Genomic DNA, 15,257 nt, shown 5'->3' on the forward strand with positions numbered 1-15,257 from the left:
GGACACAGCCTTGTGATGCCCCTGTGCTAATGGCAATCATAGAGGAGATGTTGGTGCCAATCTGTACTGACTGGGGTCTGCAAATGAGGAAACTGAGGATTCAGTTTCACAAGGAGGTAGAGGTATAGGTCTTGAACTTATTGATTAACTCTGAGGATAGAGTTGAATGCTGATGTGTAGTTAATGAAGAACGTTGTGATGTATGCAATTTTACTGTCCCGGTGTTCCAGAGCTGAGTGAAGAGGCAATGAAATGGCATCTGCTGTTGTAATGGTAGGCAAATTGAAACAGATCCAAATCACTCCTCTGGTATGAGTTATTATGCTTCATTATCAACTTCACAAAGCACTTCATCATAGTGGATGTAAATGCTACTGGATGATAGTCATTGAAGCTGGTCCCTATATTGTTCTTGGGTACTGGTATAATTGAAGCCTGCTTGAAGCAGGTAGGTACCTCAGACTGCCAAAGTGAGAGGCTAAAGATGTAAGTAAACACTCCATTCAATTGATTAGCACAAGTCTTCAGTACTCAGCCAGGTGCACCATCTATTTCACCCACCTGAAGGATGCTCTCATATTGGCCTCAGACTGAAATCACAGGGTCATTGGGTTCTGTGGGAGTTCGTGATTGTGCCTCCATGCTCTGTCAGTCAAAGTAAGCATAAAAGGTATTGAGCTCTTTTGGGAGTGAAACCTTGTTTTCACATATGTTGCTTGGTTTTGCATTGTAGGAGGTGATAGCATTCAAGCTCTCAAGCATCCTTCTGTGATTCAAATTTGGTCCAGAATTGCCATATTGTATGTGAGATGGCTTTCTAGAGGCAATACCTGGACCTCTTGACCTTTCCTGGGTCACCTATCCTCAAAGCCACCAATTTGGCCCTTAGCAGAGTGTGCATCTCTTAGTTCATACAGGGCTTCTGGTTGGGGAAGATTCTGAATGATTTGTCGGGACATGCTCATCTAGAGTCTCTTTATAATGTCTATGACAACAATGGCATATTCATTTAAGTCCTCTAATGCGTCCTTAAACATGGCCCAGTTCACTGGCACAAAGCAATCTGCCAACTGTGACAACCTCTTTGCGTCCTTACCTTTGGTATTTTTCTTTAGTGTCTGCCTATACGAAGGTAGGAGGACAGCCAGATGATCAGATTTCCTGAAATGTGGTTTAGGGATGGAACAGTAGGCATTCTTAATGGTAGGGTAGCAGAGGTCAAGTGTGTCGCATCCTCTGGTGTTGCAGGTAACGTGCTGATGGTAATTGGGCAGAGATTTCTTCAAGCAAATTTAATTGAAGACATCAACAAGGATGTGAAGGGTGGCAGGTTAGGCTGTTTTTCGTTTGTTCATCATGACACTTAGATGGGTACTTAATAGTTAGTGTGAAAGTGTACCAAAGGGCTTGTTTCTGTGTAGAATCACTTTGTGAGATTTTGTTTTCATGGTGAACTATGATGATCCACACCCAACCCCAGCCCAAATTACACCCGGACTCTGTTCTGGTCCCTGAGTCTTCAGTCACAGCTTCCACCATGAATAATTTACAGACTGTTTCTAGGCGATACATTTTTGACTTAAGGATACCAATACATACAACAGAGTTCCCATAATATTAAATTCTGATATACATATATAAGTTCAATAATATGACTGGCAGAAATGGTTTCATCTTTCTCTTTCTACTTTTAGTAATTGTTCTTTCTTATCACCCTTAGGTGTCTTTGATGCCACTTGTTACAAAACTGTGGAGATATGATTCCCCCATCAAATGATTTTTGTGCATTTTCCACCTAATGGCCAAAATGCTTTAAAGCGTCTGTAAAAATGGAACTTGTTTGTTATCTTGGTTTCCTTTCCACGTTCCACTGCATGGTTAGGAACATACATTGTGGTTACATCACAAGGGAGCATGACGAGTCTTTTTGGCTCATTCTATCTCCCCATACTGTACAACTTGATCATCTTTCATCCAGTGCACATGCTTGGGCAAGCAAAATCTTTGCTTGGGATGCATGGAATGTTTCCTTCTGAGAAGACTAGCACATTGGAATCTTTTTCTTTCTGAGATGCCAAGAATGCCCGGCAGACACAAAAACAGAAACTGTTGATCTTTGCTGCCAACAACATGAACAATCCTTCAGCTGTAGCTCAGTGGGAGGAACTTTTGCCTCTCAGTTAGAAAGAAATGGGCTCAATGTACACTCCAGAAGCTTAAGTTCATGTCTAAACTGACTGTTCAGCATTAGCAGTACTAAACTGTGTTGTACAGTTAGAGATGCTAATTTAATCTAACTTATGAAGAAAAACAGTACAGCCAGACTAACTACTGAAGCCATTCCTTTAAAATGTAGAAGATATCATTATTTTGTCTTCACTAAATAAAATGGTGGCAAATAGTCTTCCAAGACATTACTTAATAACAGACATTCACCAATTAGGAAAAGTGGATAGAAAACATTTGCAAGGATAATATGAAACTTTTTTCATGAGAAACTTGAAGTACTTTAAAAAAAAAACTTAACATAGTAGTTTGGATAACTGCGGGAAGGCTTCAATCTTCTGGTCCCCATGAATACAAAGCATCCACTACTTAAAGCATGGTGCCTAACACGCTTGAGGTGACTGCATGCCCTGGTTATTTGTAGCCAACTCAAAGCCAACAGCATTCCTTTCATTATCTCTTCCGACAAGTTAGATGAAGACAGTGCATTCCAGTAAATAGTTACAACTCAAAATTAAAATTAAACACAAACTTAACAGGATTATGAGCTGGCATTCCAGGTAATCTGGTTTCCAAACAGCATTAGCAGGTGGACATATTACTCAATTTATCTATAGCTACTATACACCTGAAACAGTCACAGTCAGTCTTTCCAGGACAATGATTATACTTCTGTTTTCACTTAGCTTTTTGTTTGATTTAGAGCTATATTACATAAACGGTTCGTCTGGTCCAATGAACTCAAGGGACCCAATTACACCCATGTGACCAATTAACCTACTAATCTATCAGACCATAAAACATAGAAGCAGAATTAAGCCAGTTAGCCTAGCGAGTCTGCTGCATCATTCCATCATTGCTAATTCATTACCCCTCTCCACCCCTTTCTCCTGCCTTCTCCCCTAATTTTTGACTCCCTTACTAATCAAAAACGTATCAACTTCCATTTTAAATAAATCCAATGACTTGACCTCCAGAGCCACCTGTGGTAACGAATTCCATAGATACACTGTGCTCTGACTAAAAGAAACTGGAGCACCCGAAGGAAACCCACCCAGTCATGGTGAGAATACACAAACTCCTTACAGACAGTGGTGGAATTGAACCTGGTTTGTGGCATTGTAATAGAGTTACCGTAGATTCCGGACTACAGAGCGCACCTGATTTTTAGCCGCTGGCACTAATTTTAGAAATAAAATCATTTTTTTAAATGTAAAGGCCGCACCGGATTTTAGGCCGCAGGTGTCCCACGTTGTAATATGAGATATTTACACAGAAAGATATTACACGTGAGGATTTTTTTAACTTTTAATTAAATCCATATGGTAACAAAAACAAATACATATTGCAAATGCTTTTTTTCGAACCGTGCCCGTACGCGGCTACTTTTAAATATACGTTGCGTATACTTCTTTACTGAACAACATTCCAATATCTCCTAACGACTGGTAAAAAATATATATACTGCAGCCTACCAGGAAAAGTTATTGATACCTTTAACTTAAAAGCAGAGTTCGCTCGGATCCAAAGCCGCTCGCGTAATGCCGCTCCCCCCTCCTTTCCGTTTCATCGCAAACGGCATTTAAAAGCAGCGTTCGCTCAGATCCAAAGCCGCTCCGCCGCTCGACCCCCTCCGTCCCGTTTCATCGCAAACGGCATTTTCCCACAAGACGCCGCGAAACCGGGTGTGTCGTCATAGCATCCCGCGATGTAGTACAGAAAACAAATATAGTTTAAACTAAGAGGGTAGGTAGCACAATGCTTCGAGTGTTTTCCATGTTGATGAGGGTGAGTACAAATGACTGATTTACAATAATTTAATTGTGAAAGTGCGCTTGATTTATCGTACAATTTCATTGGACCTCTGTGAACTACTCATCAATTTTATTGGTCTACTGTTACGAGGCAAAATGTTTACGAGGCGGCATGAAAAAAACTTTGCATTAGCCGCTCCGGATTATTGGCCGCAAAGTTCAAAGCTGTTCAAAATGTGGGAAAAAAGTAGCGGCTTAAAATCCGGAATCTACGGTATGTTAACTGCTACTTTACCATGCAGCCCTTTTTATCAGAACTGATGGATCAATAAGGCATAATCTTGCTCAGTGTATATTTCATTTATTTTGAGATACAGCTGTTTTCTAGCCTAAATAATTTATCTTTAATTATTTAGAAGACATTAGATAAAGGGACTGTTGTTGGTACTGCATTAACCAATATAGCCAGGACTTGTAGTCACCTTCCATAGTTAAAGTGGAAAGTGCTTTGTTTCTGTGAAGTATTTATGAAAGGCGTTTACTCTGTTTCTCAAATCATTTAAAATAAAAACTAGATTGCTAAGAAATATAGATTTGAAATAGGATTTCAGTAGGTTTCCATAGAAAAAATTGCTAAAATATCATATTCCAGTTCCTTCTTTATTTCACAAAGATTGGTGACAGACTAAACCACCTTCCTCTGGCAAAGGGAAATCGACGGGTTATCTGATAAAATTAAGGAAAGGTTTGATAAAAGAGCCACAAGGAAAATGTTTTCCTTTATGGACTATACCAAAACTATGGGACATAATCATAAAAGAGTCACTTACAAATTAAATATGTAATACAGTTTGATTTACATACAGTAGGTATGCCAGAGGCTCTACTTCATTTGGAGTTTGGTAAGTCATCAGACTCTTGAAAATGTCTGTAAGGTGGAGAGCATTCTTACTGGTTGCATTACCACCTGATATGGAGGCTTCAAAGTTCAGGATGGAAAGAAGCTACAGAGTGTGTAGACCCAGCTATCATTAACACAGACACAAGCCTCCCCATCATCAAAGACACCTTCAAGAGGTAGTGCTTTAAGAAGGTAGCATCGCATCCATCATTATGAAACATCAATATCCAGGACATTTCCTCTTCTATTACTACCAGCAGGAAGGAGGTACAGCAGCATGAAGATCCACACTCAACAATTTAAGAACAGCTTCTTTCCCTCTGCCAGATCTCTGAACAGTCAATGAATACACCTCATTATTTTCTTTTGCACTATTTATTTGTGAATTAGAGCAATTTTTACAACTTGCATGGCACTGCTGCCACAAAGCAACAAATTTCATGACACACGTCAAAAATAAACTTGATTCTGAGGAGAAACCTCCTTATTCAAAGAGTGGTTAGAATGTGTACTTACCACCAAAAGGTAAAGTTGAGGAGGATGCATTTAAGTGGATGTATATGAGGGATGAAGCAATAGAAATCACAGTGCTAAGTTAAATAAAGAGGAGTAAAGGAGGCCCAATTAAAAGTAAGCACCAGTTGGGCAGAATGGCCAAATTTTATGTAATTATTAGCAGAGCCTTGCAAAAATATATCAACACCTGCAGTAAAATTTAAATAAATCAGCAAGGATTAGAAACTTTTAAAAATAAACAAGCAAAATTGTTAATGCACCAATATAAAATTGCAGTACAAAAAGATCGATGAATACAAGGTTTAGAAGCACTGTGCAGAAGATTGCATTTTACTTTGTGTGTGTTATTCTGCTGCCAGGATTCTCAATTTTCACAGAACAAGATGCACTCGCGTTGATCAATCGGTAAATTTGTGGAATCATACAGCCTTATAAGACAGGCCCATGGATCTTTGAAATTGTGTCAATTTTTCCCATATCCATCACAAGCTAGGTCTTTCCAATTACTTGTCTAATTGCCATTTGAATGTCCTTCTGTCTTGATTTCTCAATTTTTACAGAACATAAGACCCTTCAGTGGAATAATTTCCTTTCCAAATTTGTGACAATTATTTAACATTTATTATATCCAGTTACCAATTCATTAGCTGAAAGAACCATTTTTCCTCTTACTTGCTCTATCAAACCCATCACAATACTGAATCTATCATTTGTCTCATCTTAATCTCCCTGCTCTAAGACGAGTAACTCAATCTTCTCATCAATAATCTCTTTCATTTCTGGTATCATTGGATATTGTAAAAAGTGAACAATAATCAATTTGGTCCCTTGAGACGATCAATGGATATTTTGCTCTAGTTCATCTTTTAGTGAATTAATTCATGTAATCCAGTCACCGAGAATCTGATCAGTTAAAAAAAATCTTCAAAAATATCTTTTATTACCTATCACCCTCCCAGCTCTTACTCCACCCTTTCCCCTCCCTTTTTTTTCTACTAGCTACTTTTCCTCTTTCTTTCCAGTCATGATGAAGGGTCATGACCTGACACGTTAACTGTCCATTTCCCTCCATAGCTGTTACTTGCTTTCAACCATTTTGTTCTTGAACCAAGTGCCAAAACCCAAATTATTACAGTTGTGCAAAACTACGAACAATTTGACAACTTGCACTAAGATGGATTTTGTTTTCCTTCGTTCAAATGGTGTTTAGTATAAAAAAGTGTACTTTTTTCAAGTGAACACAATTTATTTTGCAATTTATACTTCTTCATGTGAGCGCTGCTTATATGACACTATATGCCGGTGATACTGTCACATGTTTTTCATTGCACCTGTCCATACACACACACTTGTGAATATCACTATAAACTCAACCTTGAGTTTGACCTGCTAAGTTTCTCCCACTTTTTCTGAATTGTTCCAGATTTCCCGTATCAAATCACATTTGAGGGGACCTTTCTCTGCTCATGAGTATTGTTGTCAATCTGCAATTTATAGATTAACCACTATTGCTAAGAAATATCTAAGAACGCAGCTGCCATCAATTAATGATATTTTCTTAAGATTATGAATCCAACGCACCTTAGTAGACATTAGTTGGCCTGATAATGTGGCTGTAATTCTAAATTAGACTGACTCAGTACAGACTAACAATATTTTTGTACTTAGAAACAGAACTTGGAATGTAGAAATCAGAGAAGCACTTTAAATCAGGAGACAAATGTAAATATATTAGACTAAATACTTGCATAAGAGGAAATAAAATTAAGATAAACTATGTACAGGATAAGGGATTAAAGACACTAGAATTACTTAAAATGATCTTCTGGTAAGCCTAAATAAGGAATAGGATAATGAAGAGGATCAAAGGGATAAAAACAAAAAAAAAGATAGACTTGACACAAAATAATAGGTGAGATGGATTTTTTGTTTTAAAGTGAAGAAAAGTTAAAAGAAACAGGGGACATATATAGCATATGCTACAACTACAACATAATTGATATTAAAACTAAAGAAGAACTAGGAATTCAATGGTTAAAATATAATTACAGCAACAGAAAGAATTGATGTACTTAGGAAATCAATGACAAAATCTACTTGCTTAGAAACCACAGAGATATTATTATGCCACTGGATTTTAGTCTACCAAACAGCAATGAAGTTTCAGCGAAATTACCAAAAAGACAATGAAAAAGCAACGATACACAAGTGATTCTGATAACCTAAGGGAAACAAAGGAAGAAGGTTTGAAAGGCGTGCAGGATAATTTCACCATCAATGCATTTCCAATCACAATTCTCTAACAGAATGTGGTACCACAATGTTTATACTAAAATTTAAAAAAAAAACAGATGTTAGAAACCTGAAATAAATAGTGTTTTTTCTTTCCCAGTTTTGGTGAAGTGTAAATGTTTACTCTCTCTTTTTAGGGATATTGCCACATCTGTTGAATAATGAGCCTGTTCTGTTTTTAGTTTTTAATTTAAAATTTAATCCCCCACAAAAAAATGTTCGAGGTTCCTATCCTTTCTATCCTTTTGCATTCTCAGTAAAAAGTACAAAAAAAACTTCCGGGGCTGAATGAGCACTTAACTGGTAATTCGTTGATAGTTCAAGGCTAACTATACCTGCAGTGCAAGTATTAACAGGTTGCCAATTGATCGATAACCATTTCTACATCATACTTCAAGTTTTGAGGGATAAAATCCTGATCATTAAGACTTTCCATCATAATTAACTGAATAGTGTTATAGAAAAGTAGTGATATTTGCTACCTGGCCCAGGAGATGGCACTGTTTATTGTACCAAGCCTATAATCCATCCTAATCTCACCTTTACTATCATCACTATGCTATATCATTTGCTGCATAAAATCTGATGGCATATAGAATATCTTAACAAAGGTGCCTTTCAGCTGTCATCTTCAAAGGTACATCAAGAGTTCTCAGCATACCCACACAAGCTGTTCTATTGACTCATATGTTCACGGATGTCACAGGCCCCAATTTCTCATCATTTATCAGCTTGCAGCAAGAGAAAACAAAACCATGAAGGAAGCCACAGCGTTTTCATTTTATGAGTTCTTCTTTCCGCAAACACAACTGACAGCTGATCAAACTAAGTGAGCTAATGCAATTCATCTTCCCCCCAGGCAATCCTGCAGGCATCCTGTTACAACAGAGAAAGGTTGCATGAGGTGCTACACTGGGCTCAGTGCAGCACCTGTGCACTATGTGAAACTAAGCTCAGCTATTTGTATATTAGAAGTCTGTTTAAGTCAACATTTTTGGGTCAGTTCAGTTAAATTTACTTTTGTCATCCAGTTCCTTCCCAACTTTATTCAGTGCACAGTTATACTGCAACATGAAAATTAATTTCTGCTCTCAGTCCTCTGAGAGTCCTCAAACTCCTGCTGTAGAATCTTTGGCTGAAGTAATAGCTGAATAAGTCCAACATTTGTGGACTTCAATTAAAAAATCTTTCATTGTTTCTGTCCTTAGATTCCCCACTCAACTTTGTTGAAATTAGCCACAATGGGAAAGAGGAGCTAACTGTGGTTTACAAGTACGGTGGATTCCATTTAATTGGGACACACTGGAATCAGTACATCTGAGTGCAATTAAGCCACTGCCTCTATTAGCTGAAGTTTCATGGAAATAGATAAAAATGTATAAAAAGGGCAAACTGAGTATAGAAATACAGAACAAGTTAGAACACTACCAATGGTACTACTCTACTAAAAAACACTGCATATTAGTTCCTAATAGTTATCGACAGAGGAATTCATCCAGTGTACACAATGAACAAATCAGCAAAGACCCCTAGTGCAGATAATGGACCTCCTTCATACAATGTTATTGATAATTGCATCTTCCAAATCTTCATTTTCATAAAACATTCAATATGATTGTTGATACCTTCAAATTCTTTGTAGTTCCTACTTTGTTGAAGTATAATGAGATGAGTATTAGATGATGAGGGGCATTGATCATGTGGATAGCCAGATGCTTTTTCCTGTGGCTGCTTGGAAGCAGGTACAAGGGGGATGTTAGAAGTAAGTTTTTCACACAGAGAGTGGTGGGTGTGTGGAATGCGCTGCCAGTGAAGGTGGTAGAGGCAAATACAATAGGGAATTTTAAGAGACTCTTAGCTAGGTACATGGAGCTTAGAAAAATAGAGGGCTGTGTGGTAGGGAAATTCTAGGCAGTTTCTAGAGTAGGTTACATAGTCAACACAACATTGTGGGCCATTGTGTTTCTATCTACATTTCTAGTGAATTGTTTCATTTTCACCCCAGGCCATTTCTGGCATTCCAAGTCTGAATACTTGAAACAGCCGTGAGTAATTTACCGCTTACTTCTTTCCAATTATCAGTGACAAAAATCACTGCTTTTTGAACACAAACACGTGCAACTGGAGCTATTTAAAAACTGTTTGCCTTAAGCATCAGGTAGAGTCTAATGACCACAAAGATGTGCACAACTAATGCTAATTAGAACCTGTTCACCAACAGTCTCCTGCTGAATGAAACAGCATAGTGTCCCAAATAAACAAAGAGAATTTCAGCAATTTTCTTGATTAGTTTTTGTTCTTGAACAGTTGTTCCACCTAAGTGTCTGCACTGATTAACCGATGCTATAATTAATCGAAATGCACTGTATTCCCATGTGTGGACTTAATCCAGTATCACAGGCTATATCTCCTATCTTGAAATCTAGACACCGGGAACTCATAGGTGATAGAATTATTTTTGCATTTATTCGTGGTTTATAATGAATAGCATTTCACAAAACTATCACTTCCCAAAAATTTGCATCAATTATTTTACCTGGAAAGGTTGGGAATGAATATTCCTAAGAACTTTTGCTTATGTATAACTTTTACCAAATTACCTTTTAATAATTTAGTGATGTTCACTGAATAATCTTTAGTGAAAAATATCTCAACAGTAAGAAAATACAACAGAATTTTCTGAACAACTCTCATCTTAGTTTTAAAGAAAACCCTGGTAATATTTCACTCAAATTTTTATACTCATCTTTGTTATAATGTAATTTGATAATTATAATGAAAATAATATCATCATTAATGACAATAATACCATCAGAAACAATATGCAATGCAAATGGAGGAGAGCTGCAGTTAGGTGAAGCTGAACATTTAACCTAGTAATTAAGGCCCTGGTGTTGCATATATCCCTGCTGATGTGGTAAAAAAGAGGATTGTTATGAAGCAAAGAGCATCAATACACTATGCATGAGGAAAGAGGAGACTACAAGCCTCCTGTGCAAAATGCAATTGTTCAAAGGAGAATATCTTAGGCTACGTCCACACTACACCGGATAAATCCGTAACCAAAGCTTTTTCTCTTCATTTTTACCCTTCATCCACACTAAAATGGCGTTTTGTCCCCTGAAACCAGAGCTTTTCAGAAACGCTGTCCAAAGTGTGTATCTTTGAAAACGCCAGATTGGTCGGATCAGTGTGAACGGGTTAACTGGAGACTTCTGAAAACACTGTCAGACGGCAGTGCGCTATTTCATTGTTTTCTTCAATGCAACCTAACAATTTCAGAACAGATGGCAATGAAACTGACACCAGAAGAGTTAGAAATGTACTCACCAAACACTTTGACCCATAACTTACTGAATAAATAAGTATACTCACTTTGCCCTGTTTTCTGTCCTTGCTCGTATGAAGGCGGTTTACCCTATTTATGCAAGTACTTCTCTGACAATAGATGTGTAACAGCCTAATGTAACATTATATGGAAATACAAGATAACACTGATGCAGACATGTTTTATACATTTAACAAGGTGCTTTATTAATGCAACAGAGTTAGTCAGTTTTTCAATGTTCGTCGTTAGCCCGGTCAATCTGTCCATGAACTCCCTGTTGGTTGTCTCCGTACGCTCCAGTATTTGTTTTCTTTTACTATTAAGTTCTCTTGCGCGAAAGCCGACAGCTGTCCGGCGTTTTAAGTTTTTCTAGTCTGTAACTACACAAACGCGCACTTTTACGGCGAGATTCAACACCAAACATGTCGCTTGTTTTCGGTAGATGTGTCCTGCACATACATAGGAGGAGATTCGCTGAAATCTCCGTTTCAATGTGGATAGAGATATTTTTAAAAATGCACAGTGTGGATGCCTATCATTTTTACGCAAAACTGGCATCTTCAAAATTAGTGTGGATGTAGCCTTAGTTTGCTTTCACCCAGGTGGATGGCTCTCTATTAACATTAACAGAAGCTTAAAAAGAACACAATGAACCTCTAATGTATAGGTTAGCAGTAACAGACAGGTCAACAACACCATGTTCTTTGTATTTTGGTCACAATGCTCATCTCATCTATCTTACATATACCGGTACATAGTATTTCACACTGGCATCCTTCCTGTTAATATTTACCTTAATCTACTGTGGAGTATGATTTTCATTTATTGCAATGCGACTGAAACAATATAAATCAAGTGTAAGAAGTTGGTTTAGCATTTTTATGTTAAGCATATTTGAAGTCCCAGCTGGTTGATTCTCTGACCTCAGGCCAATTACTTCTTTCACAAGTATGTCGGGGCTGCCATCACCAGTCCCAAAATGGTTGGTAAAATATAATGAACATTGATTCTAAAGTCATGTGACTCTGAAGAATACCTTGATGTCACTAATTCATCTGAGTTTGGCAGCTACCTATTTGTATATGTGAAGAATACAAATTTTTCCTGTGCCAGAACCGCTATGCAGAAAAAATAGAGATGAAGGAACTAACTCCTTTAAGTAAGAATAACAAACATATAAAATAACAATTCATCAGAAATAAATAGTGTATTTTTATAACCCTCAAACAAATCTTGTAACTTACTCCTCCAATTAGCTGATTGTCCAGCAGCCACAATTCGTCACTGAATTGCAGCATTTCAATCTGGCCCATGCAACACATAGAAAATTCTGTTTGATTTACAGCAGTAGCTTCAGCTGAAGGTTAGTTCCCACATGGGCCAGCTACTACTGTACTGTGCTGCTTAATTAATAGATGTTATTTCAAACCACTTTAGTGGATTGCATAGAGGTTTTGGCGCAGTAAGTTCAGTCTTGCCAATGAATTCAGTGACAGTCATGAAAAATGACCCAGTGCTTTACAATACTTGTAGAAAATTATACAATACTATTTAGAAAGAATCAACAACTTAACTTCCAGAGATGTTGGTTGAGTTTTCAGGGGCTACAGTGAAAGAGGTGGGCAGACAGGTTTCTGTATTTATAATAACACCACATCTCTTCCTTCAGACTCATCCACAAGTGTATATTTTGTTGCCCCTATTATTCTATGAGGAAACCACAAAGAGAACAGTGAGCTATTCATCTGTCATTGTTGGTTGAGGAGAAACACTGTTAGGGCACTAGCTTTCTCACACCTACATGCCTGATGTGCGCAGTGCCAATAACACACCATTCAATCTCAACAACCCACCCACTATCTCAAACATTCTTTCCTTCAACACTCGCTTATCACACTTTCCGCACAAAGCATTGCAGCAAACTGCCAAGGTTTCTTCCACAGTCCCCCCCCCCCCCCCACACCCCAGGACTTATGCACCCTAGAAGGAAAAGAGCATAGGCACATTTGAGCTACAATGCCCAAGCTTCCCTCCAAGGAATAGAGTTATTTAACTTTGAAACTTTATTTTTATAAATTACTATTACTTGTAATAGAAGTTACTATTTCTATATTTTCTCAAAACGTAGGAGCTTCTAACTAATGGAAATACCCTCATTACATGAACAGCTTGAGATCAAAAATTTTTTTCCTACGAACTACTTGAGACAATCAAAATGGGTATTAAACATCAGCCTTACCAGTGATGCCCACCTCGCTCTAATAAATAAATAAAGCTGGATGCTTACCTTCAAATTTTAATATGGAATGATTAATATCTACTAAATCAATGAGTTAAATTTTATATATGATACTTCCCTGAATAACTGAATGCATACACTTGAAACTGCTCTGAAGTATTTGCATGGATTAGGCCTTAAATCATGGTTTATTCCAGTTAGATCACAATAAACTTGACTTAACACCAAGAAGATGGGCTACTCCTGGGGACAACTGGAAAGACTGGCCCAGGACAGCGGACTGCGGTCAGCAGCCCCAGTAGGAGGCAAGAAAAAGCCATTGAAACAGCCAAAGAAAACAAACAAAGAGATGGATGAGGATGATCTTGCTTTCAAACAGAAACAGAAGGAAGAGCAGAAGAAAATGGCAGAGATGAAAGCGAAAGCTGCAGGCAAAGGGCCACTTGGTTCTGGTGGCATTAAAAAATCTGGCAAGAAATAACTGATACATTGGAACATCCAAATTAAACTCGTTGAAGCTGCAGTATCTTAAGAGTGGAGGATTACATTTGCAAAGTATTGTTTTTAATTGGTTGAGCTTTCTACCTTCCCTTGTAAATTGTAAATTTGTTTAAAACTCCAATAAAAGTTTTTTCCTGATTTTGTTTAAAAAAAATCATGGACCACAAAATACAAGTATAACATTATCAATACATTAAGGCAGGAATACTTAGGAAATTTATAGTTTCTAATGTGGTAAAAATTGGATATTAATCTAATCCCACTTCCCAGTTTTTATTTATTTATTTAGAGATACAAAGCAGAGCAGCCTTTTGAGCCCAGTGAACAGTGCCACCCAGCATCCCACCATTACATCTTTGGACTGTGGGAGGAAACTAGGGCATCAGAACAAGCCCATGCAGTCACATGCTGAGAATGTACAAATTTCTTACAGACGCTGCCAGAATTGAACTCTGAACTCTTATGCCCTGAGCTGTAATAGTGTCACTCTAACTACTACACTACCATGGCATCCCACTGCTGCAAGCTACACCTTACAGAGGATTTTTTTTGAATACAGTAAGGGTTTCTGCTTTTATCATTCTCACCTGGTGAGCTTCAGATGTCTAGCATTATCTAAGTTAAAAAACTATTTTCTCAACTTCCTTCAAATCCTTCTACCAATTAACTTATTTACACCCCTTGATTATTGACCTCTCTGCTAAGGGAAATAGGTCATTGCTGTGTAACTAATGAGAGGCTTAGACAAGTTAACCAATCTTTTACAGACAAAATTATCCTAGCTCTGAGTGTATTTTCTCATAGCTAAAAGATGTGAAATTAACCACATTTGTAAAAAGCAGAGCATAATTTGAAAGTGACAAGAGTGGGAAAGGTTGGTGGTCAAAGGGCCCTAGATATCCTTGTACCTAATCAGACATCAGGCTATAACAAATTAGGAAGAAAAATGTTATACTGATATACTAGGTCTTTATTATGAATGGATGTAAATACATGAGTGGACATGTCTTAGTGAAGTTACAAAAGGCTTTGGTGAGAATGCAGATGAAATTTGGTTTATTTTGCACAAGAAATACTATCCTTACCATGGATGTTCTCTCCTTGTATAACAAATCAGCTGGTTCCTGGGAACAGCTGATTTGTTATACAAGGAGAGATGGAATATTCTAGTCCTGCATTAGTTTAAGGACAACATTTTGTGGTGAAAATGTAGAATTCATTGCAGCTGATGGCTTTGGAGACCAAGTCATTGAGTATAGATAGATAGATAGATAGATAGATACTTTATTCATCCCCATGGGGAAATTCAACTTTTTTTTTCCCAATGTCCCATACACTTGTTGTAGCAAAACTAATTACATACAATACTTAACTCAGTAAAAAAATATGATATGCATCTAAATCACTATCTCAAAAAGCATTAATAATAGCTTTTAAAAAGTTCTTAAGTCCTGGCGGTTGAATTGTAAAGCCTAATGGCATTGGGGAGTATTGACCTCT

The 15,257-nt window shown here is 37.5% G+C and overlaps 2 protein-coding genes across 11 annotated transcripts in view; one reads left to right on the forward strand and one right to left on the reverse strand.

The window, feature by feature from the left end:
- Window positions 1–15,257, reverse strand: part of LOC140730738 (KH domain-containing RNA-binding protein QKI) — a 548,106-nt gene that overhangs the window by 41,393 nt on the left and 491,456 nt on the right. The gene's annotated exons all lie outside the window — the stretch shown is intronic.
- LOC140729908 (translation machinery-associated protein 7-like) lies at window positions 13,489–13,911 on the forward strand. The gene has a single exon (XM_073050082.1). It carries the CDS (start codon window positions 13,489–13,491, stop codon window positions 13,735–13,737), a length of 249 nt encoding a protein of 82 aa, XP_072906183.1. The 3' UTR covers window positions 13,738–13,911.

Source organism: Hemitrygon akajei, chromosome 7 (genome assembly GCF_048418815.1).
Source record: "Hemitrygon akajei chromosome 7, sHemAka1.3, whole genome shotgun sequence".
Classification (NCBI taxonomy): domain Eukaryota; kingdom Metazoa; phylum Chordata; class Chondrichthyes; order Myliobatiformes; family Dasyatidae; genus Hemitrygon; species Hemitrygon akajei.

Excerpts from the sequence above, each read along its gene's own strand:
- LOC140729908 (XM_073050082.1), top strand. The coding sequence starts at position 13,489 with ATGGGCTACTCCTGGGGACAACTGGAAAGACTGGCCCAGGACAGCGGA.